The sequence below is a fragment of the Mus musculus genome, chromosome 11 (assembly GCF_000001635.26).
Source record: "Mus musculus strain C57BL/6J chromosome 11, GRCm38.p6 C57BL/6J".
Taxonomy (NCBI): Eukaryota; Metazoa; Chordata; class Mammalia; order Rodentia; family Muridae; genus Mus; species Mus musculus.
The window spans coordinates 67,683,065-67,710,622 of record NC_000077.6 but is presented as its reverse complement, the minus strand read 5'-3'; the positions used below and the strand labels follow the sequence as shown (position 1 = coordinate 67,710,622).

General features: G+C 47.2%; 3 protein-coding genes across 18 annotated transcripts in view; 1 reads left to right on the top strand and 2 right to left on the bottom strand.

Moving 5' to 3' along the window:
• Positions 1-27,558, top strand: part of Glp2r (glucagon-like peptide 2 receptor) — a 107,029-nt gene that overhangs the window by 60,562 nt on the left and 18,909 nt on the right. For 2 of the 3 annotated variants that reach the window (XM_006534561.4, NM_175681.3), the window contains exon 13: positions 814-4,193. The exons of the other annotated variant lie outside the window; for it this stretch is intronic. In XM_006534561.4, coding sequence (XP_006534624.1) covers positions 814-1,140 — 327 coding nt within the window. In that variant the 3' untranslated portion in view covers positions 1,141-4,193. Of the gene's footprint in view, positions 1-813; positions 4,194-27,558 lie in introns of those variants that run through there. 3 annotated transcript variants of the gene reach the window in all.
• Rcvrn (recoverin) lies at positions 7,268-15,297 on the bottom strand. The gene is made up of 3 exons (NM_009038.2): positions 14,826-15,297; positions 10,539-10,650; positions 7,268-7,745 (listed from the first exon to the last, which is right to left on the bottom strand). Exons 1-3 carry the CDS (start codon positions 15,204-15,206, stop codon positions 7,630-7,632), a joined length of 609 nt encoding a protein of 202 aa, NP_033064.1. The 5' UTR covers positions 15,207-15,297; the 3' UTR covers positions 7,268-7,629.
• Positions 21,631-27,558, bottom strand: part of Gas7 (growth arrest specific 7) — a 235,736-nt gene continuing 229,808 nt past the window's right edge. For all 14 annotated transcript variants that reach the window (XM_030245562.1, XM_030245564.1, XM_006532202.2 and 11 more), the window contains one exon: positions 21,631-27,285. In XM_030245562.1, coding sequence (XP_030101422.1) covers positions 27,172-27,285 — 114 coding nt within the window. In that variant the 3' untranslated portion in view covers positions 21,631-27,171. The remainder of the gene's footprint in view (positions 27,286-27,558) is intronic.

The window sequence follows — 27,558 nt, the reverse complement described above, 5'->3', positions numbered from 1 at the left end:
ATTGTTGCAATGAACCACGACCAAAAAGCAAGTTGTGGAGGAAACGGTTTATTTATCTTACACTTCCACATCATCAAAGCCAGTCAGGACAGCAAGTTAAACAGGGCAGGAACCTGGAGGCAGTAGCAGATGCAGAGGCTATGAATGGTGCTGCATACTGGCTTGCTCCTCATGGCTTGCTCAGCCTGCTTTCTTACAGAACCCAGAAGCACCAGCCTAGGCATGGCCCCACCTATTATGGTCTAAGTCCTCCTATTTAATCATTAAGTAAGAAAATACACTACAGGCTTACCTGTAGCCTGATCTTATGGAGACATTTTCTTAATTAGGGTTCTTGCCTCTCAGATAATTTTAGCTTGTGTCAAGTTGACATGAAACTATCCAGCGCAGACAGGCACAGGGATTTACGCAGAGAAGTGCCCAGTGAACATGAGATTACTCCAGGTGACCTTTTTGTAGAAGGGTTAAGGTAGAGGGACCTTCGTTACCCTGTAAGCTTTGGGAAATTTGCTGGTAATGCTTTAGTTTGTTTTGGTAGAATAGAACCTGAGTATGGGTGACTCCATTTTGATTTTCAGCCCAGGAACTTAGACCTCCTCCAATGCTCATTTAACAGCCTTTAGCCCAGTGCCCTACAGCTTTTGTCTCATAGTACCTTAGGTATCTGTTGTGCTCTGTGTCTTGCTTGTCTTTGTTCTGCTCTACCATCTAAAAGGTAAGACAGCCCCCAGTAGCCGCTCAATAAATATCTGCTAAGTGGCTATGTAAGCAATGACTCCAAGACAGTGACCCCACCTTTGTCTCACCTGGCAGGTGAAGGCAGAGCTGAGAAAGACCTGGGGCCGCTTCTTATTAGCTCGCCACTGGGGCTGCAGAGCCTGTGTCCTAGGGAAGAACTTCCGGTTCCTGGGGAAATGTTCCAAGAAGCTGTCGGAGGGAGATGGTGCCGAGACACTCCAGAAGCTGCAATCTTCAGGTGTCAGCTCACACCTGACCGCTGGGAACCTGCGGGATCATGGGGCACAGCCTCACAGGGGCCGTGGAGCTTGGCCCCGGGCAAGCAGCCTGTCTGAGAGCAGCGAGGGAGACTTCACCCTGGCCAATACCATGGAGGAGATTCTGGAAGAGAGTGAGATCTAAGACAGGGTCCATCACCACAGCTTGGCAACTGAGGATCCCTAGGAAAGAGGTTGCTGAGCCCAGGGTCCTCCTCTTTCCATTCACTATCCCCATTTTGATGTGAAGTCTCTTCTGGGTTATCAAGCTCCATATCAGTGAGTCTATATAATGCCCACAGTCCCTCCTGCCTTTGTCACCCTACCCCCCCCCCACCCCCACCATGCATATTTTCCAGAATGTCCGTTGGTTTTGGGGGCCTTGCCCTAAATTCAAGTGAGTGGAACCCACCATGAAGAAAAATCATTTATTAAATAGGGTTCAGTTTGTATCTCCTTCCCGTTCATGGTGTATGGCTTCCTTCTAGAGATGGAAGTAGGGTGCACTGGAACCCCACAGGAAGCTTTAAAGTATCAAGTTCTGGGGAATCACAGCAAATATTCTAAGAGAGAAAGTCTGAGATGAGGACCAAGAATTGAAAGAGTTGGACAAGCATTTGCGGAAACTCCTCACCCTTGGTAAAACCCAGGCAGGATGGAGGGAGCAGCTACTCTGCATTTGCTGCTCATCTGGGGCACACCACTCTCCTTGGACAGGGTGTGACCCCATGTTGTCCCCCAGACCCCTCTCCTCCTCACTTCTCTTCCTGTTCTGTCAAGTCTCATCTCCCTTTCTCCATCTCAGCTCTGTTTGGGGTTGACAGAAGTTTGAATGTCATGATACTCTATGTGTTATTTTCTGTCCTCATTGCTGTGTCCAAATGCTGAACAAGTAGCAATTTAAGGGAGCAACTGCTATGTGGCTCATAGCTTGAGAACATAGTCCATCAAGGTCGGGAAGGCATGGTGGTAGGACTATGAGGTGGCTCATGAGGCCAATGTTAGTGTTGTGGGCATGTGGGCAAGCTTTTGTCAACTTGACACAAACCTAAACATCTCTGGGAGGAAGGATCTAAACTGAGGACTGTCCTCCATCAGGTTGTCCTGTAGGCTGGTCTGTGGGAGCATTTTCTTGATTCATGGCTGATGTGGAAGAGTCCATCCCACTGTGGGTGGTGCCATCCACTAGCAGGTGGTCCTGGGTTATGTAAGAAAGCAGATAGAGTGAGCCATGATGAACAAGCCAGTAAAAAGCATTCCTCCATAGTTCTTGCCTCTGCTCCTCCTGGAGTTCACACTCTGTCTTTACTCAGTGATTGGAATGTGATATGGAAGTGTAAGCCAAATTAACCCTTTCCTCCCCAACTTGTTTTTCAGTCGTGATGTTTATCATGGCAAAAGAAAGGAGACCAGGACAGCAATTGGTAGTAGAGAGTGGGCTACTGTTGGGACAAGCCTGGCCATGCTGTTTTGGGGAGGATTGTAGAAGTGTTTGGAACCTCAGGCTGGAAAAGCCACCGAGTGCTCAAAGCTTAGTGGGCTTTACTGCAAGAGCTGGACAGTTAGTGTTGAGGGAAACACAGTTGATGGAGGGCTGGCTTGTGGATTTTCAGAGGGAAGCAAAGACTCTCTGGGTCGTTTGAGTTTTTCCCCCCCAGTCTATAGTTTCTGGTCAGCTGGGACTGACAATTCCACTTGATAAGAGAGCATTGTCATTGCAACAGAATCTTCTGGGAGGAGGTATTCCTTGGAATCAAAAGCTGTGGTCTGGTGGGGAGGCAGCCAGGCTGTCCATTAGGCTGGTGGCAAACCTGGGCAAACCAGGAAGTCAGGCAGCAGATAGATGCTGTTGCTTAGGTAAGCCTCTCTGCAAATGTCCTAAGGCACAATGAAAGGCGTGTCTCCTAGGTGATTCTAAAAGCAGGCAAGCTGACAGTGAAGATCCACCACGATACTGCTACTTCTTTGGCCTCTGATGCTGGAAGCCTTTGGAACGTTGTCATTAGTCCTGTTCTCCTCACCCTGGTTTCACCTGTTCTCATGAACTCAGCTTCTACCAGTTCACTTGTTCTACCATTCTAGGGTTAGGACTCCCCTTCCATACTTAGTTCACCACTGACCCTTTGATGGTCAGATTTCCTGCTCCAGGAGGCTAATCCATTCTTCATCCTACATCAGTAGTAAAGCCCAGGTGAGGGAATAAGGTGAGGGAAGCCCTGTCTGAGTGTGGACTTGCTGAAGGTGGCATAAGAAGCCCCAGGCTCTATAGCTGCCAGGCTCATTGGGCCTTTGTGACAATGGGAAATAAGCTGGATTTGACCTGACCTACAGAGGCTGAAGAGGGACAACCAGTCAAGGCCAGGCTCAGTTACACAAGTCACAAGACAAGAGGAAGCAAGGTGACTGAGGGAGGAACTGTTTGTGGAAACATTGTGCAGTTGGCAAGGAGTGATGCTTTTTTAGTGGGCAAGGTGTATGTGTGTCCATGGCTGGGTATACTGCCTGGTTGAGATATGTGTCCATGGTTGGGTATACTGCCTGGTTGAGATATGTGTCCATGGTTGGGTATGTTGTCTGGGTTGGGTATGTGACCATGGTGGGGTATGCTGTCTGGGTTGGGTATGTGTCCATGGTGAAGTATGCTGCAGTAGACAGAAATACTGCTTTGAGACTTCTCAAACAGAGCTGCCAAGCTCAGCAAAGGAAACTTAAGACATTCCATTATATGTGAACTTAGACAGTATCCATGGATAATCTCCTTATACAAGTTTTTCCCATAATAGACTTCATCTGGAATTTGATTCTGATTATACATACTTTGTGTCTTACCTGGCTGTTTTCTTTATAAGGAGACTTGAAAGCAAGGCCAGGACTAAGGTGAGCCACTGATGGTGGTCAGTCACCAGGACAAGGGTGAGCCACTGACGGTGGTCAGTCACCTCTGATAATCTCAATGATAAAATAAGTTGTAACTTAATACAATATTTAAAAAGCAACTAGAGTCCACAGGCTACTTCTAAGGATAGGATGTTGGCACCAGGGCAGGGAAGAGTGTGCAGAAGATGAAGCCCCAGAATGCCGGCATAGATTTCAACCATGCCCTTGTCTGCAATGCTGATAATGTGTTCCTTTTATCAATGATTTTGGTGTTGAACGACTGCATTAAAACATTATTCATTAAAGTATTTCGTATCCCAATTATGGAGCTTTTTGGTGTCTCTTTACATTGTATGCTATCCCCAGCTGGGCAGGAATAGAAGCAAAGACATTAAGCAAGTGCATAATGAATCAAGGGTTTTGGGTATCTAGATTTCCAGAATTTATATTAAAATACATATCCTTCCCCCTCCTCCGTTTTTGCAACTGTCCTTGCCCTGTCATTGGGCAGGCGGCTCTAGGAATGATGAGTTCACCTTGCTTTCCTGGCATGTGCCCAGGCTGGGGCTGGTGTGGAAAAGTGGCTTCAGATACATTGGCTGAGACAGGGTTAAAGTGCCTCTGGGGAGCATCAGATGTTGCCTAGAGCAAGCAAGGAACCAGAGATCTCACCAGGAATGGGGAAAGGTTTTCCTAATGCATTTGTAAATGTCTTCCCTCCACCTCCTCCTGCAGATGGAGTCATCCTCCCACAGTGCCCCCTCTTGCTGTGCTACTGATTAATACAAGTTCATTTAAGTTGCTTTCATGCTGTCCATTCCCTGTTTCTCATTGAGCTGGAAGTCTCCCACCTGCCTGGGGAATCTCTTGTACTGTTTCTGAATAGAAGTGGCAAGAAAGTGTGTGGTCCTTTTGAACTGGCCAGAAGCATAGGTCAGATGTCATTTTTCCAAGCTAGCCCTTAAATCACTCACTGTGCTTGTTATCTGTAGGTCTAGGCTGCTGCTCACAATCCTTCTGGCACTAGGTGATGAAACTGGGCCGTATACATACTAAGCAAATGCTGTACCTCCGACCTCCACCCCCAACCCTTACCCGACATTCCCAAATTTAATTTTTAAAAACAGTCTTGCTATGTAGCCAAGGCTGGACTGAAACTCAGTATGTAGTCACTGTGGCCTTGAACTTACAATCCTTCTGCCTCAGCTTCCGGAGAGTCGGGAGTACTACCATGTGTTCCCACTTCTTGTATGGAAGCCTTTTAAACAGAATAATAGCTGAATCTGATGCCATATACTCTGATTGGATACCCAGTGTTTAAACGCAGAAACCCAGGCATGGCTGAATCTGATTGCAGATATTCTGAATGAGTACCCCGAGTCTGGAAGCAAGAACCTAGGCATCTACTTCCATCTATAGAAGCATTTTTCACAGAGGTCAAAAGTGGGAATATCTAGGTATCCATCACCCCCTGGATCCATGGATAATGTCTAATCCTTATGAGTGTAACAAAGTTATAGACCAATCTAGAAAAGCTGTTTCCCATGATAAATGTCGTTTCTACCATGGAGTTAGTCAAAAAGACCCTTCTACAGAAGACTTTGCAGCACATGGAGAGTCCTATAACCATATCTGTAGTGGGAAATCTGGTGCCCAGGGAAAGCAATGGCAGCAGGCACTAAGGGCCTTATTGGTGAATCTGTGGGAGGCATAAAAACTCTATGATTAGGCAGCCCGTTCTTTTAGACTCAAGTGACAGTGATATCCCAGACCTCAGATAGAAATAAGGAGCTCCCAATCTCATATTCCACCAGGAGGCTTAATCAAGAAAGGGTTGGAAAGAGGCCTGGATGGAGTTGGTAAATGGCCCCATTCCTCCCTGGACTAGCTCTGAGGTGGCCCACTCTACACTAGAGAAATATCTTAAACAGGTAAGTCTGCCCAATAACTCCTTCATCCCTGAACTACCCAGGCAGTGGTGCTGTGTGTTGTGCCACTATTTCACTACAGTATTCATGATGCTGGCATCCCCAGGACCAAAACTTCTGGGAGCACCCTGGCATCATCAGAGAGGCTCTAGTATATAGCTCATAAGTCCCATTCTCACCTATACTGCAGCTGTAGTAATACTTCTGTTCATAAAATAATACTTACACAGAGAGCATCCAAGTGCTCATTGTCTTGTTCTCTCTGAGGTGGTAGTTGAGATAGCACTGTGGATAAATTGTGGGAGCTGAAAAGGATCACCCCAAACACCAGCAAAGGGAGATACTCCAGTCTCTTGTTGTATACAAGTGTACAGGGTCAGAGTATCCATATATTTCCCTGACCTCATCTTAGAACTTGAAGCTGGAGAATCAGTAGGCTTTCTACACAATGTGTCTGTGGTCTTAGAGAAGCCATGTGAGGCATTCTTAATTGTTCCCAGCCCTGACACTACAAGAAAGCCATGCATACTGGTACATGTCACTGACCCAGCCTCTGCTAATCAACTGGCTGTCCTTGGGAAAGCTGCTTTTATGACTTTATGTTTTCTGTTTCCCTGTCTTCACCATGAGGGCCTTGGGAGCATCAATGGCTTCATTCTTCACTGCTCCATCAACCAGGCTGGGCTCTTGTTAATCCTCTGAAATCAATGCCACCCCCAGGGTTTCCCACCTCGGTAGCTGGTACTGCTATCTAGCCAGCCACATGCCCATTGGCATCCTGTTCCTTTCCTTTCCCATGTGGTGTCAGCCACAAGATGCCACCCCCTGAAGCTGTCCTTTCATTCCTGTCACCTCTGAACCCTGGCCATCACTGTCACCTCCTTGTCCCCAAGTCTTGTCCATGGATCATATCCATCATGCTAGAAGCTTGCTCATAAAAACAGACCTTTTCTAACAACTGGCAAAGGCGTGTCATTTCAGGATCACAGTTCTTTAGAAACAGAGATGTCCCTTCCTGCTTCCAGGGCTGTGTCAGTCACTCTGTCTCTGTCAGTCACTCTGTCTGAGATGAAGCTTTTCCCTTCCACCCATCTCCTGCTACGGTCTGCCACGAGTGGGTCTGAATGTATCACTTCGTTGGAAATATCTTTTCTGGCCGTTTCTGACAAGCCAATCCCTCTTGTTTTACATATTCCTTCAGGACTCTGCGTGCCACCATGGTAACCTTGGTCCTGGCATCAAGCTCCATCAGCCTGGTGGAGAGGCTCATGTTCGTCATGCTAGTTCAAGGAAGACTTAAGCGGGTAGATTTTCCTGAGTTCAAGATCAGCTTAGGCTCTGGGGTGAGACTTTCTCTTGAAAAACCAAACCAAAAGAAGCAAGATCCATCACCTGCCCTCTGGACCTTTAGCTCCCAGGAGAGCTGGACTCGGGGGCCACATGCATCTCCGTCCACACCCAGCTGGCTTAGAGTTGCACTCGCAACAACAAACTCCTTTTGCATTTATTGGAACCTGCTTACCCAGCAATCCCCAAAGGAGCTTAAGCAGGAATGATATTTAGGACTCCTACGCCCTAAGCTTGGGATTATCACAGGGCTACCTGGGCAGGAGAAGGAGACAGGTAAAGTGTGAAGGATGGGGAGGACACTGAAGACAAAAGGAAGCAGGAGTTGTGTCCTGCTAAGGACCTTCAGTTGGCAGGGAGAGGTTTGGTTCCCCACCTCTCCAGACTCAGGGTGTGCGTGCGCAGGCTGATGCTTGCAATGCTCACACTGCAGGTGTTTGTGTGGGGGTGAGGTGGGGGGGGGGAGAGCCAAACGGTGCCCATCACTGTTTCTTTTCCTTTATCCTCTCCTTCACTTTTTGAGGTTCAAACTGGATCAGTCGCAGAATTTCCTTATTGGCCAGGGTCCCCTCGATGAATTCCTCCTCTGTAAGTTTATCTGTGTAGTGGGGGAGAAGCATCAGTCAGGACTGACTGTCTCAAGCTGCAAAATAAAAGGTGATACCCAACCTCCACACCCAGTAAAACTGTTCAAAAATACTGAATGTACAGCATTCCCAGGGACCCACACTACCCTCCCAGATACCAGAAGCCACTCGTATACTCCATGTCTTCTGCTTGGGCAGGTTTCTGGCTTTTCTGGTCATCACACATTGAAATCATCAATGATTATAATACTTCTTTTTACATGTTTTCCTAATTACACCATATCTCTAGCCTAGAATGAGATAGGCAGGCTCACAGTCCCAGTGCAGCAGTAGGAGCTGTCCTCAAGGGAACAAAGAGAGGGCAGGGGATAGTGGCAATGCCATGGGTATCCTGGCTTGCAGAAAAGTCTCTTGTGTGACCACAGCACCCAGGCAACCTCGTGACACCAGGTGACAAGGCCTCTGTCCTCCGTGACTGCTTCCTCTGCTTGAAATCTCTCATTCCTCAATCTTTTATATTTCATTTGGGATGAGGATGGAGAGAGAGAGAGAGAGAGAGAGAGAGAGAGAGAGAGAGAGAGAGAGAGAGCCTCTGCCTCTAGCCATTGAAGTGTTCGAGAGTGTATGCATGTGCGTGTGTGAGTGTGATACTGTGCATGTGTGTTACTGTGCACATGTGATACATTGGAGAGGGAGGGGCATAGCAGAAAGAGAGCAAGACAAAGCTTGTCAGGAAACTCCAGGTCTTGTGGGAAGACATTTCCACATAGAAAGAAGTCTAGGATGAGACAGTCTCTTTGTTCATGGTCACCCTCATGATTCTCAGCCCGCAGTGTGGACACAGTGCCATAGTGTTGATCCCATTTCCATCAGCCTTCGGACATCCCTAGCCTTGGTTAGGGTTTGGATCCAGGATACTTCTGTGCCTAAGTCAGCATGGTGGAATCTGGAATTCAAAGTTCTAACCGCCTCACCAGCCTCACTCCAGCAGAAGTTACAGCCAGCCTTCAAACAGCAGCATTTATCAGATTAGCAAAAAGTAGCAGAGAGCTTGATACATGGACTGACCCAGAGGGAATGAAGGCGATTCAAAAGGGAAGTGTCAGGAAGCCATCTCACACAGTCAGCATCCATGATAGCAAGTGTTCAGGGTGGAGGTGTCAATAGGGCTGGGTGCAGGATGGAGCGAGGAGAGTGCCTAGGTACAACTCGGAAGGAGTTCTTCACCTTTAAGGGTGTTCAAGGACACAGCTGGCTCTGAGGACGAGGAACTCTATGGACCCTGCAGTCCCTCAGGGTGTCTGATTGTCTCACCCTGCTCCTTCCTGCCCCAGGGACTTCCTCTGATGTCATTGTTTGACTGTGGATTAGGGATGATGTCATTATTTGACTGTGGAGTAGGGATGGCTAACCTCCATCTTTGTTTTGCATCCTGAGTGTGCCTCAGAGGACACACGAGGGGCTAGCACTGGCCACTCAGATGTGCTTGAGCCACGCTGTGTTGTATTTACCAAGACATTTTGGGTTTTAAATAACTCCGATGCAGACATCTCTTAAAGAAATAAAAGAACATTGCATAACAGTACCCATAAGCTCCATGTTCCCACAGGGAAAAATGCAAGAGCACTTCTGGACTGTTTACCAGTTCTTGTCTCCCGGTGGAGCTATGTCCATTCCACTCAAGTTTATGATCCTAGCTCCATGTGCCTATGAATCTGTAGGGCCTGTCTGGAACCAAGTCAGTCTGTCTTTGTGTCTCCATGTCTGTCTGTCTGTCTGTCTGTCTGCCTTCTCCCCTGTGTGTGTGTGTCTTGTGTATTCGTGTGTGTGTGTGTTGCTTGTGTTTGTGTGTGGTGTTTGTGTGTGTGTGTGTGTTGGACCCAACAATTCCAGTTGTCACATTGTAGAATTCATCCTTCTTTTAAGTTCTACAGACTGCTTCCAGACAGCTACTAAGTGGACTAGGGATGCTGAGAGGCCCAATGAGATACCCATGGACCTTGCCAGCAATGGTCTTAGCGTGCCACAGCCTAGGACTCTCTTACCAGTCCTTCCTCTCTGTTCTCTATTCTTATCCTGATTCCCTGATTGGAGCCAGGTTCCCATGACGTGAACTTTTCCAGCCCCTTGATCCCTCCCCAGTCTCCCTTGGAGGTGTCTGTTCTCCCAGTAAATTTCTAGCAATGTAATGGAATCGAATCCCTTCTGGGTGAGGTTTTTGGGTCATTGAAACTAATTTCCTAGATAGTCATGAGGTCTCTCCTGGGTGAGGTGCCGTGTTCTCTTGTACTCCCTGTGCAGGGAGCCTCTGGAGAACAAGTATCCCGAGGAGAGAAATGGTTGCATTCCCCCAAACTTGCCACACATGGTCAATGAGCCTGCAGACTTTACATTAGTGGTTCTCAAATCTGGGTTAAAAGCTACCCAAACTGACACCCTATAATATTCATGATGCTGAGACAGGAGGATCACTAGATTACTGCCAACCTGGGAAGCAGTGTTTTCCTTTTTTTTGTGAAATGCTATGTAGTGAGTGAGTTTTGTGAGTAACAGGTCTATTGATATCCCTACCACCAGCATCACTTGGAGGGTAGTAGGAGACCTAGACCTTGCTGATGTGCCTGGCCAACCTTTGCTCCCAACTTTTGAAGATAGCCAGGACAAAGTGTGGTGACAAGAGCATGTTCCCCAGTTCTGCCTGGACCCTGTGACCCAGACAAGGGAATCCTTCTGGGGTCTCTAGGAAATAGCAGAGGCTGTAAAATCAGAGGTAACAATGACATAATGACGACAGAGGAGCTCACCATCCTCTTTCTTTCCAAAGAATGCCCAGATCTTCTCAGCCCGCTTTTCTGGGGTGTTTTCATCATCTGGGAGGAGTTTCACATCCTCAGGCTTGATCATTTTGAAGATAGCCTGTAGCAGAGCAAGGGAAAGACCTCATCACAAGGAGCTGTGAGGGCTTGGTGGCCCTGAGAAATCCATGTTTCACACAATACACAAAAATCTACCAGAGATGGGTTAAACACTCAATTTTCGGCCACAGACTATATCATTCTTACAGGGAGCTAAGCCTCATGACATCAGCCGTGGTAATGATTTTTGAGCTGTTGGGATTATATTAAAATGTAAGAAGCTTCTACACAGCAGAGGAGACAACAAAACAAGATAACCTTGGGATGGGAGAAAATATTTACAAGGATGATAAGGATTAATTTAATACGGGATTAGTATCTAACATATCTAAAGAACAGCTACAACGCAATGCTAAAATGATAAATGACCCGAAGCGTGGTGGTGACGCACACCTTTAATCCTAGCACGTGGATGCAAGAGGCAGCCTGGTCTACACAGGGAGCGTCAGGCCAGCCAGGACTACATAGTGAGACTGTCTCAAATAAACAAACAACAAAACCAGGCACACACAGAAGCAAACAAAACAATATGTAACTGAATTAAAAACTGGGAATGGGACAGACATTTCTTTAAAAAGAAATTAAAATGAAAAAAAGGGGGGGAGGGGAAATGGCCATTGGATATCTGAAAAGTGATCAACTTTCATCAATCATTAGGGAAATGGAAATCAAATCCATGGTGAGTTATTCCCTCACACCTGTTGGGACAGATACTCTTGAAAAAGCTTGTTTTGTCTGTGTCTCTTGTCAGATGTGGCTAGGGCTATGGTTCAGTGCTAAAAGCTCTAGCTTGTAGGAAGTCCAGCCTTGATCTTCTACACAACTACAAACACTCGCATCTCAAACACAAAGACGATAGGCAAGCGTTAGTGTAGATGTGTAGAAAAGGAAGCCCCCGGTCATTGTTGGGCTACCATATTATGCTTTCTCTTTCTTGGTGCCCAAGCAGCCTGCAGGATCAGGTGCCCTCTAAGGCGAGAAGGTTACAGTGCAGGTGCCTACTGGAGCCCCACATGTTCTGCTGAATCAAAAGTTCTGGGGGCAGGGCCCTGGCATCATCAGCACCTTTGAAACCTTTGAAAGGGAAAGTGATTGTGGAAGAAAAATTTCATTTTCATGTAATGTTTGAATTTTCTGAGTAGACAACACAATTTTGTTTAAAAAGAAAAAAAACCCCAAGAAGTAGAAATTTCCCAACAATAGTTACCAGTATCTCTGAGTTTGGAGTTTGGGGCTACTACCACAGACCCTGCCTCTCACAGGCTTGAGAGCATCAAACATCAGCATTGGCTAGGTCTGTGAGCTAGCTCAGTTCTTCAGTGGGTGGCTTATGATCAAAAAAGGCTAACGTCTATTGAACATTCCCACTTTTTTAAAGCATTTTTTAAAAGAATAATCCAAAAAAGCAACTTTACAGAATGGAGATTATTGGTCCCATTTTACAGGCAACAAACCAACCCAGAAACATATAATTTGCTTACAGTTAACCCACGACAGCAGAGATTCTAATCCAGAGAGCTCGGTTCTAGAACCTAAATCCTTGCATCATACCCAAAGTTGCTTATCACATCCTGAAAAGCATAGACTAGGCTGGGGAGGGGAAAGGGAGATGTGACCAGGACGTGCAGAAGTCTATTCAGAACATGGAAAGTCTCTCAGGTGCTCTTCATCTCATGGAGAAATCCAGAGAAAGGCTGAGCTTTGGACTCATAGATCACCCTCAGCCCCTTCTTTCTCCAACCAAGAATAAAGCCAGAAGGAAATACTCCTGGTCTATGAAATCAGAGAAGTGGACAAGGTGGCCCCTACTTATCCTTCTGATAACCAAGCTTCTTGGATTCTATTGGCTCAGTGCCACCAGGTCCAGTCAAACTCAGCAAGGACACTTAAGGCTGTTTATCCTAAGGTGTGGTTAGGTACATTGACATGAGGTCCCAGGATGCTGCAGTCTCTGATCAAGGGTCCTGCTCCCTGGAGACTCAAGGGCATTAGAAAAGCATAGCAATGTCTTTGAAATTAGCTTGGATTTCCAGAAGGTCAACAGCCATAAGAGGCACCCTTGTCCACTGGTGCTAGGGCAAGAAGGACAGTAGTCCTGGTAGGTCAGGGCAGCAGCTTTATAGACAGCACACACATCCCCAGAAATGAAATGAACTGCAGTACAGATAACTCCCAGAATTCCTCTTTCCTGATCCACTGGCACCGTGTCCAGGCATGATGGCTAAATATTGGCTGTGATTGGCTGTCTGTTCCACCTCTCTTCCAACAGAGGGCTGGTTGGTGGCTGGGTGGGAGGGAATCAAGCCTTCAGGGTTCTGGGAAAGGCCGTAGGAACTATCAAAGCCTCACCCTGGACCCAGGGAGTTTATGTGCATTTCCCACGCTCACATAATGGCTTGGTGTCAGAGTTGGTACAAGAACTCATCATTTCTGACTTCCAGACTGATGCTCTCACAATGACCCTGTGACTTGGTGACTAGCGAGGCCTCACACACTTTTCTCAGCCTCCTCTCTCCTCCCTGCCTCCTCTCCCTGCTCATTTCCTTCCTTTTATTTCTAGAAGAGCATCAACCTAGCCTTCTTTAGGTGGCTTTGAATTGGTCCCCATCCCATGCCACCCAGGGACCCCAAAACTATCCCAGAGGAGGTTGCTCTACAGACTTTGCCCCCAGACAGCGAGAGTACCACTTGTTGGCCCCTATTCCAGGGATGACCTAATCTGCTCCCAGCTACGGGCTTTGCTGCCATGTTTGTCATCTGTCCTAATAAGGGTGGGGGGAAGAATTCTGCAAGTAAAAGCATGATTACAAATGCACCAAAAATTAGATGAGATATGAAGAATAATGTTCCTTCCAACAGGAATGGAATCCGAAAACTAAAGCAAGTGACAGGGACAGGAGGAATCAGGAAACAGTGGCTGTAAGTGGCATCATGGGGCAGGTGGGGCGTGGGGAATTGAAGTTCTCTAATGTCTAAAATTATGGGAACGGCTTGAGCAACCTTATAAAATTTCCATAGGGTAGAATTTTAAGGGCTCTTAGATATACTTTTAACCTGGCTGTGGTAGTTTACACCGGTAATCCCAGCTACTGTGGAGTCAGAGGCAAGAAGGCTGAGAAATTGAGGGCAGCCTGAGCTATGCTGCTAGAAAAAGTATTTTCTGGAGAATTTGTGATGGTATAGAAAATATTCACGATAAGAGAGTAACTGGAAAATCATGAGAAAAAAAATTACATGTTCCTATGCCAGGGTTTCAGATTTGTCTTAAAATACTGAAAAGGCACTGAGCAATGTCCTGAAAGCACATTGGTTACAAACTTCAGTTTTAGCCTGCAACATCACATTTCTTTTGCATCATCTTTTAAATTTCACAGACCATTTATATATTAGATTAAAGATAAAACTATTTCTGAGACACCAAAAACACTCCGAACTGTTGTGCACAGAAAGGAGAGGAAGCAGAAGCCTCGTCTGTAAAGCCTGGGAGGTGAGAGTCTGGGAAGCCCTGCCCAAGGGTCCACCATACCAGGATTAGAAAGTGAACACAAGCAGGACTGGGATCTAGAGTCCGTGGCCCCACTGTGGCCTCTCTCTGCTTTCTAATTGAAAGGTATGCGTTTTACTATTATGGAATCTGAATGTGTGTTGCTGAAAGAAATTGAAGACTTTAATGAAAAAAGGGAAAAGGTGTGAGAGAAGAAAGAGGAAAGGAAGAGAAGAAGATATAGAAAGAGAGGAAGGAGGGAGAAATGTGGAGGAAAGGGAGGAGACCAGAGGGAGGAAAAAACAAGAGAGAGGAGGGAAGGAGGGAAGGAGGGAAGGATGGTCAAAGGAGAAAGACAACAAAGGAGGCAGGGCAGAGTACAGAGCGGGAGTGAATGAGGGAGGAAGGAAGGAAGGGAGGAAGGAAGGAAGGAAGGAAGGAGGGAAGGAAGGAAGGAAGGAAGGAGGAAGAGAGGGGAATTTTAAACAGTATTTACTAGAAAACCCCAGATTGTTCTTTGGGAAGCAGATGACACTCTAGGGAGGTGCCTGCCCTCTATTCCTCTCATTATGTTGGAGCCCCTCCCCACCCTGTCTCTCCTAGCCCTGGCTGGTCCCCACTCCACTGGGCTACAAGGCACCTGAAGCCTCCTCCCCATCCCGCACAGGCAGCAGGAATAGAGACACACTGACCATGACGATCTCCAGCACTTCATTTTTGCTGATGGTCCCATTGCCGTCTACGTCGTAGAGCGAGAAGGCCCACTCGAGCTTCTGCGTGGGCTTGCCCGCCGTGGTCATGTGCAGAGCAATCACGTACTCCTTGAAGTCCAGCGTACCATCGCTGTTGGCATCGAAGCTGCGGAACACGTGCTGCGCGTAGGCCTTGGGGTCGGAGTCCGGGAAAAACTTGGAATAGATACTTTCGAACTCCTGCCGCGTGATGCGGCCGCTAGGGCACTCCTTCAGGAAGGACTGGTACCAGGCACTCAGCTCCTCCTCTGTGAACTTGGTGTTCAGTTGCAACTCCTCTAGGATCTCCTTGGACAGGGCACCGCTCTTGCTGTTCCCCATGGTGAGGGAGAGTAGGCGCCGCGGGGGGCGGGAGGGACAAGTGTGGTCGCCTGGCTAACAAGGCTGTGTGCTGCTATGGGGTGGAGACCCAGGTGCTGATGGATTAGGGGGGATTTGCGGCCAGGTCTGCCCAGTCCTTGGAGGGAGGAGGGGCACCCTTCTGAGATTAAAATAAAGAGCCAAGAGCAGCCACTTACCTTTCCTGTGCTTGTTGAGAAGAAAGGAACAAGGAGGGACCCTTGAACCAAGCATCCTCGGCATTTAAGCCCCCGAAGAGCCACACTGCTTGCTGTTTGTCTTCCCCATCTGAGGGGCACCCATGGGACCTTATAGTGCAGGAGTTTGGGAGCTTAGGGTCTAAAGGCAGCCCTACCACTTAACCTACACTGCATGGGAGTTTTTCTAATCCTCCCCCAGTCACATTTGGGCCTAGACACTTCACCTTCTCAGCAAGACCTTTTATCCATCACTCTCTGATGGCTCCTTCCTCACCGCTGCTGGGAAACCCCAAACTGTCTGCCAGAATGGAAGTGCCAGATAGGGAAAGATTGTGTTCTGTGGGTTGTTATCTCCACTGCCAGAACAGTACAAAATAGCTCAAACTGGCTGGAAAAGGTGCTGAACACACACGTGCACACACATGTGCACACACACACACACGTGCACACACAGACACAGACACACAATATATATATATATATATATATATATATATATATATATATATATATATACATACATTCATACATACATATATATGCCCACACAGACACATTCACACACATACACCTATTCATACACACATATACACACATTCATACATATGCACATATACACACATACACACATTTACATACACACAGAGACACATATATATACATTCACACACAGACACACACAGACACACAGACACACAGACACACACACACATATTCATAGATGTACACACATATACATGCACACACAGAAACATACACATACATATGCACATATAAACACATATTCATACAGACACATGCACACACATGTACATACACATATATTCATACATATACACATATACACACACACACATTCACACATTTACATATAAACATTTACATGCACACAGATACACATGTACATTCACACAGACACTCACATATACATACACACATATACATGCACACACAGACACTGACACATACATATGCACATATACACACATATACACATGTACATACAAATTCATACATATACACATATACACACATTTACATACACACATTTACATCATGCACACACAGATACACATATATACATTCATTTACACACACACACACACACACACACACACACACAAACACGGCTCCAGACTCACTATAGGCTCACCTAAATGTTTTGAATCTACCACAGTTTAAATGTTTTGACTTTACCACAGTACCACAACATGCCTTATACAACCACAGGAGATTATTTCTCCGGGATTTTGTCCAACGTGAGTGTTCTGAGCGGACAGAGGTGGGTAAGCCTGAGTTACAAAGTTCAGTGTGTTGGATGCGCTCTATACATGTTTACTTATGGTGTGTTCAAGGCAAGACTGGGTCATGGGGACCTGGGTCCGTTGTGAGTCTCTATTATAAGTTAAGCCCTGGTGTTATTGTTCCTAAGTAACAAAGGTAGAATAAAGCTGCCTAGGAGGAGTGAGCAGGCAGACCAGGCAGGTGGCAAGAGACAGAGAGGCCTGTCACATTGGCAATGGTGAATGTGTCATTTGAGTGTAGTCTCAGGGGTTGTAATTTTAGATACATTTTGGTGTTGTGTTTATGTGTTATTCATAGCTGCCCCTGCCATTTCCTTAGAGACTAGAGGACTGTTGGGGTGTATAGTAAGTTTTAGAAAGCAAACCCCACCCCTTCCTTCTGATGCCACCCTATTACCTGGTACTCCATACAATACTGACCTTACACACTGGGATTTCTCTTTTTCAAGGCATCCCCAGGAACTACATACGTATTCCCATCTTCCCCTGCGTTTCTGCCTAGGAATGGGCTGCCTTAGTTCTCTGCTTGTGTTAGTTAGGGTTTCTATTGCTGCCGTGGAGCACCGTGAGCAAAAGCAACTTGAGGAGGAAAATGGTTTGATTGGCTTGCACATCCACAGCACTGTTCACCACTGGAGGAAGTCAGGACAGGAACTCAAGCAGGGCAGGAGCCTGATGCTGAGGCCATGGAGGAGTGCTGCTTACTGGCTTGCTCCGCATGGCTTGGCTCAGCCTGCTTTCTTATAGAACCCAGGGCCACCAGCCCAGGAAGGGCAACATCACCCTTAACGAGCTGGGTCCTCTCCCATCAATCAATAATTAAGAAAATAATCCACAGGATGGCCTACAGCCTGATCTTATAGAGACATTTTCTCAACTGAGGCTTGCCACTCTGATAACTCTAGCTTGTGTCAAGTTGACATGAAAGTAGTCAGTGGATTGCCCTACCCTATAGGGTGGAGGGTGAGAAAATGCTCATTGCAGAAGGACCTTGTTTTATTATGGAGGTGGGGACTTGGGGCTGGTTGTGTGAAATGAGGGCTAACTTGGGGGCCCTTAGCCAGTAGGGTTTGATGCTTTTTGTAGATTCACATTGTCGGGGCTGTTTGCACTAGGATGGCAGCCAGCTGCGGACCACTACACAATAACTGCTTCTTGAAGGGCTGTGGGTGTAAAAGCCCCACACTATTTGGGATCACAGGTGACTTGTGGGGTGAACACATAGGAGGAAAATCTGAGTTGGAGGTGGATTTCCCACTCCAGGATCAGATTAATGTTGCAAGATCTTTAAACTCCTCAAAACAAATGCTGAAATAGTACATTAAGGAATTGTTTTGGTGTGTGTGTGTGCATGTGTGCGTGTGTGTGTGTGTGTGTGATGTGTGCAGTCTTGAGCATGTATGTGTACGTATGTGAGCCTTTGCATCCACATAGAGGTCAGGGGTGAAGCAGGTGCCCTGGTCTGTCACTGTGCCTTACTCTTCAAGAGGGAGGTCTTTTACTGAACCTGGAGCTAGGTCGGTGTCCATCAATCCCAGTGCCCCCCCTGTCTTGGCTCACTCACAGCACTGGGGTTATGGGCTCACGCATGACCACACCTGCTTGCTTTTCTATGTGGATTCTGATTGTACAGCAGTTGTTCTTAACTGCAGAGCACTCCCAAGCACTGACAATACAACTTCTTAAAACATTCATTTATTTATGGTGTGTGTGTGTGTGTGTGTGTGTGTGTGTGTGTGTGTGTGTGTGTAACTTCTCTTTTCCCACAGCTTAGGAGAGAATACTATTTCTTAGTAGGAAGACTTTCCCTCCTGGATTCTCACTGCCTTTGCAGGAGGCATTTGCTCTCAAGTGTGGTTAGAAGTGGGCTAGCCACAGTGAGCATCCACTCACCCATTCACCCACTCACCCCAGGCACTGTGCTGGAAGCACATGAAACCATTCAATAGCAGTATAGCCTAACACTTCCCTTGGGGAAGGGAGGAGAGGGAGACTGGCTGCCTCCAGCCCTTGTTCAGAGAGGCAGTGAGAAGCACATCCCAGTGAACCAGGCATAGCACACTGTAAAAGCATTTCCCTGCGAGCCTGAAAATGAGTTTGATCCATGAAACCCATACAAGAAAAGGAGAGTCTGCTGTCTTCTGACTTCCACACACTCATGCACTAATAATATCTGCCTGCCTGCCTGCCTGCCTATCTATCTATCTATCTATCTATCTATCTATCTATCTATCTATCTATCTATCTATCTATTTATCTTTCTATTAATCATCTATCTATATATCATCTATCTATCTTTCTATCTATCAATCATCTATCTATATATCATCTATCTATCTATCTATCTATCTATCTATCTATCTATCTATCTATCTATCTTTTATCTATCAATCTATCTATATATATATCATCTATCTATATATCTTTCTATCAATCATCTATCTATATATTATCATCTATCTACTATCTATCTATCTATCTATCTATCTATCTATCTATCTATCTATCTATCTATCATCTATCTCTCTATATATATATCATCTATCTATATATCTTTCTATCTATCAATCATCTATCTATATATATTATCATCTATCTACTATCTATCTATCATCTATCTATCTATATATATTATCTATCTATATATCTTTCTATCTATCAATCATCTATCTATATATATTATCATCTATCTATCTATCTATCTATCTATCTATCTATCTATCATCCATCTACTATCTATCTATCTATCTATCTATCTATCTATCTATCTCTCTATCCATCTATCTATCTACCTACCTACCTATCTATCCTAAAGCACCTTTAGGGTGTCAGACCTTTATGGGTATTTATAAGCTGGCACATGAGGCAAGGCCACCATGTCACTGGTAAAAAAAAGTGGCTCCAAAGACCTGTCTCCAGTCCTGGTTTATACTGCTCCTGAATGCCAAAGTCAGAAACAGAGCCCAGGTTTGCCCCTTCTGGGCTCTGTATAACAGAGCTGCAGCCTGCCTGTCCCTCCCTCCCTCCCTCCCTCCCTCCCTCCCTCCCTCCCTCCCTCCCTCCCTCCCTCCCTCCCATCCTCCTCTTTCTAGTTCACTGGTTTTCTTCCACTTTCTTACTGCTTATTCTCTTGTTCTTAGAGGCTGACTGTAGAGGCCAGACTCTCTGTTTTCATGGGTGAGGATCTGGAGTTGCTATAGCAATGAAGAGCTGACAGTGAAAAGTCACATGACTTCAGTTTGGGGTGGGAGGATCTGACAGAGACTCCTTTTTATCCAGGAGGAAGCAGGTAGGATGCAGCTGGTCCAGTCTCTATTCTTCAGGTTGCTGTGCCCTGGAGGGACCTCCACACCCACACCCTTGCAGGAGGGAATCCCAGAAAAGACCACAGGCAGCTGTGTTGATGCTGCTGAGAGTGAGGGGTCATGACCTGGAGGTTTGTTTGAAAAACCTGCATAAACATCTTCTATCAGAGGGAGCACGCATGTTCTTTGCCAAACAAATTTGCAGGAGATGATGTACCGTGAGCCCATTTGTTAAGTCTGAGTTGGGCCAATAACCCTGCCCTGTGCCCCAAAGGAAGGCCAATGTCTGTCCCTTGAGGGGAGAAGGCCATTTGTGTTACTCCTCTTGGTCGTGCCTGGACCAAGCAGCCTATGCTCCCCAGAGGCCAGCCCTGCCATGCTGTCCTCAAGCAAAGCTTAGCTGTTTATGGGCTCAGACCCCAGCCCTCACCACATTCCTCCGCAGCATCCCCTGCTGTGAGCCAAGGAGAAGGTGACCCTTGACAACCCCAGGCCTGGAGTCAGAGCTTCACATGGTCTTTTTTTGGCAGGGGAGAAGGGAATGGAAACAGCCAGGATTCAACTTAAGTATAGCCACCCTTGCTGTGGGTAATGGCTGCCTGGCCCTCCTGCCTGGACCAGATTCTCAGTTAATTAAGAACTTCGCCGCTTGCCACAATCCATTTCCACCTGCCAAGACCTTAGCCCTACTTCCAAGGAACACTCAGGTCCTGACTCATCTACCACCCCCACCCCCTCCCCCCGCCCCGTGCGAACACCCTCTGCAGTGTTGGTACTTAAGAGTGGAGATGCTTACATCCTCAGAGAGTGCATCCCTGTAGACCTTCCCCGTCCCATCCTGCAGCCAGTCCCCTGAGTGGATCCTCTTAGCTTTCTCTGCTCCTGCCACACTGGCCTCAAAACATTTAGCATGGCTTCCTCTTGGTCTAGACTTTTTTCACTGGGACTTGTCAGCCCCTGACCCCCACCCCTACCTCACCCTAATCCCCTGTCTGTGCCTAATCTATTGAGACCTTCTCCCCAGAACCACTCCGATTACCCTGGATACAACCAGCCTTGACACCCTGGTCCCTCCACACTTCCTGTTCTGTAGCTGCTCAGAGCCATGCCAATAGCTCTCTGGGCTTTTTCTATCTGGTCCTGTTATCTAGAAAGCATCAAGGCAGAGCTGCCTTTTCTGATGTTTTCCCTGCGCTCAGAGAGGAGAGTGGAATGAAGTGCACATTTGGTGGTTGTTGAATTCATCAACGGGTGAAAGAATAAAGAGACAATAACAGGAACCCTGAAGGTAGAAGAGAAGCAGGAAGTCAGGGGTGGGGTACACAAGGCTGGGACCACTAGCACTGTGTCCATGTGGACATTCATGTCCTGGTGTCCTTTGTCCTTCTGCTGTCATCAGGACTGAACCCATCACTGGTGTGTAGAGCCCAGGAGGGAGGTAGAGACCTCTCGTAGGAAGGAAAAGTGGGTGCCCTTCTAGGAAAGAGGGTCCCTATGGGACCCATCATCTCTGGAGAGTTTATTTTTTGTGGGATGAATATAAGCATCTCAAGTGTCCACGTAACTGAGGGAGGAAAAAGGAAGGATGGCACTGAAATTCCTGAAAACACTTTATAACGGTGTAGGGGCAATTATACATAGCAAACGCCGTCAACATTTAAACTCTAATTTAAACATTTAATTCTTCAGAATTAATACACACAGATGCTATCATGGGGTGGGGGAGGCGTGCAGCCTCCATCGGGATCAGAGTTTTGACAACGTTACTTACAACTTATATTACATCCATTTTATTTACTGGTCCAGGCAGCCGGAGCATGGAAAGATATACAGCGTGGAGTAAACACATTCATCCTGGGTGAGGAGTTCTGGCAGGAGACACTGCTTTTCAACATTAAAAATGTATAAAGTGTTTAGCAAAAGTTACAGAAAACGGACCAAATGAGCAAGTTTATTTTGTTAGAAAATTCCACTTTCGTGGGGTTCGCTGATGTGCTCGGGTTGCAAGGGAATGCTTCGGACATCTCTTCCCGCCCCCCCCCCCCCCCAGGGAAGGGAAGACATACAGAGTCGGGCCCTCACCCAGGTTGGCTGGTGTCCCTTGGAATGTTGGTGCCTGGGTCCAAGAACCTGTCTGTCAAGGAAGCTGCAGGAAGGGACAGGTGAGTACGAAGAAGTCCTGACAGGGTGTGACCTTAGGATGTGGAACAGACTGAGAAGCAGGGCAGGGCCAGTCTCAGCTCTTCCCTTCTGCCTCGGTGCCATACTGTGACTCTGGCCCTTCACACTCTACCAGCACAGCCCTATTAGAAACTCTCCTTAAACACAAAAGGCCCACATCCCTATTATCACCCAGAAAAGGATCTAAGGGCATCCACATTCCCCAACCAAGCCTCCATAGTTCAGACCCCAAGAGCTACACTCAACACTAGAATATTACAGCGATTGATCCTCCATTCCTGGTGGAGCCTGCCCCCTGAGAAGAAGGTCTTTCACCTCAGAAATGATTAACCAGCAAAAGCCCTTCCATAGCTGCTTTGCCTCCTATCTCAAGACCCCCGGGTTCTGACTCTCTAGATCTGGCTCTCACCTGAACCGAGGAACATTCCCGTCTACCTGGAGCTTCACAAGAGCCTTCTCGGTCCACCTTTCACTCAGCAGTATCTAACAAAGACAGCTTAGAGGACTAGGTCCCAGAGGGCCCCACCCTCAGCCTGGCCTGGCCTCCACTTAGCTTGGGCCTATCTCTGCCACTGTCTAACAGGTGTAGGATCAAGCTAGTCTCAGTATGACTGCTGGCAAATCAAACTGCAATGAGCAAGAAGGACTTGATCAGCGGACCCTGTGTTTACAGTTGTCCTCGCTCCTACGACAGACCCTGAAGCTACTGGTACTGACTTATAGCTTCTTCAGGGGTCCTGAGAGGAACTCAGTAATTCTCTCAGCTTGTGACATGATTTAGTTCCATTTGGGTCTACCTAGAAATGTGCCCTTCGTGAGGATTTCTGGTCACAGCTGTGGAGATGATCCAGCTTACATATGACCACATGCATAGGGTGCAAATAGGCAATGGGGAGGGAAGAGACACAGGGGGTAAAACCCTCAAAGGCTGTTTAGAACAAGCACCCTCAAATGGCAGATGGCAAAACAGATTCTGGGAAGGGTCAAGCTATACCCAAGGGCCAATGTTCAATAAATTACAGAACTACCGAGGACTGAGGTGACAGTCCCCTGAGGGAGAGGGTCTTCTTTTACTGAGAGATTTACTGCTGCAGCAGTGGAGAGTGACATTCAGTTGCTGCCCCTTCCTGCTTCCTTCATTGAGCCCAAACTAGAATCACCAACTTGAGGGCACAGCTGGGGTCCGTGGAAGGAGCCCCAGCAACATAAGAAGCAGTGGGTTGGAAGCAGTTATACAAACAAACTGGAGATTTGGGGCTATGAGTTCCAGGGCAAAAAAAAAAAAAAAAAAAAAAAAAAAAAAAAAAAAAAAAACCAACTCGTTTTAAAACTAAGAAAATCCCGAGGCCCATCCATATGATAGAATACTACTCAGCAGGGAGAGGAGACCCTCTACTGACACACATGACATCATGGCTGACCCCACTTACATGGCATTGTAGGAAAAGGTAAGATTGAAGGGGCAGAACATTGAACTGGTTGCTAAGAAAAGGGGAATTGACATGGTGACATGCCTATCTTGGTTGTGGTTAAGGAGATCAGTTTGTAGAACTGCATTCCTTGAAAAGGGGGTGGAGAGATGCTTTGTGGCATGGGAACAACTTTGGCAATGAGGAGGTCTCCAGGCTAAGCCATCAGGCAGCTGTCATGTTCCCTTTCTTTATATCTGTAAAGCGCCTTTCTTAACTTTCTAGTAACAGCAGGTCTTCAGACTCCCGTTTAAATTCTTCTTGTCAACTCTACTCATGGATGGGAACAAACCCCCAAACAAGCCAAGGTCTTTTGACACCTTTTGAATTTTATGGCTTGTATTTCCATGAAGGGGCTTTGGCTGAGCCAAGATTCTCATGCACCCATCTTCTACCCTGATAATTGGCTGGATTTCACGGAGGGGATACACACAAACCCTTGTCACAAATTTGGATACTTTGCTTCAGCTATTAATCAACCATTGCGGAGATCCTCCTGAGTCAACAGGGTCTTGTGTGGAGGTAGAAAGGTCACCCCATAGCAGAGACAGCCCAGGGCTGCCATCTACATCCTTCAAATGGCCTGTGCACTGTGGGACTGTTCAAAAGTGCTAGAAAATAATGAAGGGTAACGAGTATCTCTTCCTGGAGGTTGCCATGGTAACCAACCCATTTTTGAAAGTCATTCATTTTAGATTTAAAAAAAAAATCAGGGTTTTGCAGACAAAGCTTAAGTGTATTGGCACTCCTAGGTGGGGGCAGGAAGAGAGGGCTGTTGCTGCTCTCAGTTTGGACAATGGATGCTCTCCCACTCTTAAATAAACCCAGCCAGGTCCTCTCAGAACCTATGCAGTGACGTGTTCACAAAAGCAAGGTAACACAGGACTGGGTATAGCTAAGTGGTAAAGCACTGGCCTAGACACGTGACTCTTGGTTGGGTCCCCAGAACTGCAGAGAGACCAAGGACAGCAGCCTGAACACTCAACTCAGTATGCACTTTCAGGTTCTCAACCGTCATCACCTTGATCACTGGGTGCTGTGAAGGTAGTTGGACACTCGACTCTATCACGATCATAGTTCTGGGTATCATTTCCTGGCACCCCCCTCCTCCATGTTCTTACCCTCCCTATTTGAAGCCATTTCGGAAATTGAAGCTGCGTATGAGTTGAGAGTTTGGTAATAAGGAGACTGGAATCTTACTGCTGTGTCAAGATCTCTTAGCACAGTTAATACTTCAACAATCCCATTGGGTGGGGTGGAAAACACATTGTTTCTTCTGTCCAGAAGGGTCAAAATGCACCTGTCTACCTGGGGGGTGGAGTGAGCTGAAGGGTGCCCTCATAGACACAAGGCTAGTTCCAGCACTCAGCACCCAGTTCCAAGCATTCGCCGAGAAAAAGAGTGTGCAGATGAAAAGATGGATGTGAACCAGCATACAGGCAGGACCACTGAGAATGCAAATGCACATAAAGGATGCTCAGGAACTGGCATGTAGCTGGTACCACCGAGAACTCAATGGGCAGAGTATCCAAGAGGGAGAGCCAAGTCTATCTCAGGAAGAGGCGAGGGGTTCGCACAGGACACTTGAGCGCTTCCTCGCATGACAGAGCTGCAGTCTGCGGTCTTCAGGTGAGGGATTACAGATTGCTTGTCTCTAACAAAACTCTTCATGAATGAACAATGGAAGGGAGGGGATCAAAGAAGGGAAAGGCATGTGTGGATAGATTAGAAAGGAACCAAAGAGAGAATGGCCTCAGATGGAATAGGCTCACGTCAGCCAACTGGGGTTATGCTGGAGGAAGTGTCATCTCGGGGGACTCTGAACCTTTTGGATTGGGGGTGGGGTGAGGGAACAAAGTCATGAGCTACACTGTGATACCCAACCCCCTGTGTATGACAAGACTTGGAGCTTGACCATCACTCACAAACTAGGTTGCTAAGCCACAAAGCAAATTACCACTAGCACCCATTTTTTTCTTTTAATAAGGAAATCAAGAAATAATGTCCTACTATCAAAGGCTGATGTCACAGTTCATGCTGAGCACAGGTTGGTGAGATGTCCTCATGGTGGCCTTTTTGGCTGAGATGGTTCAGAAAGGAAAGTGACAGTGCTTAGTTTGCTTGAGTGTGTTAGGCATCTTGCTAACAACCATGAGAGATGGTTCTGTGGATGGGCTGCCAGAAGGTCCAAGATTAGTAAGCTATCCGTGATGTGCATTGTGAGACTGAAAGATGTGAGTGGCATTTAGAGGATTTTTGCCCTTGGAGAAGATAGACAGGTCAAATACAGAGTCATCTGTGGGAAAGATGAGAAAAAATGTCCCCCCTCACCCCCGTACAAGTTTCCAGCTAGAATTCTTCACCCCCCTACCCACTCACCTTGTGACTCCCCAAAGTTCCTTCGCTTCCTGTGTAGCAACTACCTACAGCCATGAGAATCTGCTCCACTGACCAATGACAGTAAGGGGGAAAGCAGTTCCTCCCTCATTGTGCACACCCACAGCTGGAGCCATTCTAGAGAATAACAAAACCCAGCTCTTACTGTTGTCACACAGGGCCTGAAGTCAGCACAGAGGAGTGCTGGTCAAGGGTGCGACAGTGTTGAGGGGCGGGGGGGGGGGCATGTGTCAAACAAGACTTTGTGAGACTCCACCCCTGAAGTCTTTGAACATGCACACAGCTGTCTAAAGACTTTGGGAAACATCAAGGGTTGTCAGGGTGAGGTGGGGAGTTTCCTCCTTGAGAAAGAGGTTGAGGGAAGGGTAGATTGGGACTTCGTGGTAGACTTTACAGCCAATGCCTGATCTGAATCTGAAATTCAGATCTGGAATGCTAGATCTGGAATCTGAGACTGATAGGAGCCATGATCTGTTTGTGCCAACTGAGGTAGTTCCATTCTGACCTCTCCAGATTTGGGTTGGGAAGAAACTCCACCCCTCTTGTGGGGGGGGGTGTAAAAAATAGATGTGGGCTCCCAGAATGCAAAAGGGTGGGGAGTCGGGAGGACTGATAAAGGTTGTGGGTGCTGGGTGTGAACTTCACTTTGCCTCCTGTCCTTGATTCTGATCCTGACACTGTTTGCAGACAGAGACACCGCCACCCTCCCTCTTTCATAGTCCTGGAGATGACAATCGCACTAGAGGACAGGCCTTAGATACCAGGGATACAGGTGTGTGATGGCCACCCCTGTGGAACTCAGCAGGGACCCTAGGGTTCTAGCCTCAGTTGGTTCTCAGAGGGACACGCACAGCATGGGAGTTGGAGGGGGAGGCTTCAGTCTTCTAGGTGAAGTCAGGGCTGTGGGTCCACCATTATGGCCTGGAAATACTGGGGAGTCCCTGGCCGGGCCCTCCTCCTCCTGGAATCACTGGCTCCTTTCTTCCTTCTCAGTGTATAGGTTAGCAGGTAATAGGGCAGATACAGCCCCTTCTCCATGGGACCCTCAGCCCCTCTCCTCAGCAGGAACCCCCCGGACCATACAGTCACTTCTAGATCTCCATGTCCACTGGGCGGATGTTGCCTGTTTTGTGCTCTCTGACCCATAGCTCTCTGTCTTTGGCTGGGTCCACTTTTCGCAGCAGTTGGTCCACAGGCTCGACTGTCTGCAAGGGGGCACAGAGGGAGGGTCATGGTCAGAGGTGGCGGCTGAGCTGGAATGTCTCCTGTGTCCCATGCTGCTGCAGTTGGAGAGCCACCTCAGATCACCCTTTCTAGAAGGTTCCAGGGCTCCATGGAGGTGGGGTGAGAATGAGAGTGTGTAGAATGCTGAGAGGCAGAGCTAGTCTGTAGATCCCTGGCCTGGAGAAGAGGGCGGGCTGTCCTACAGATGACCCCTTCCTCCATCTGTCTTCCATGGGCAAATAGAACTGCCCTTG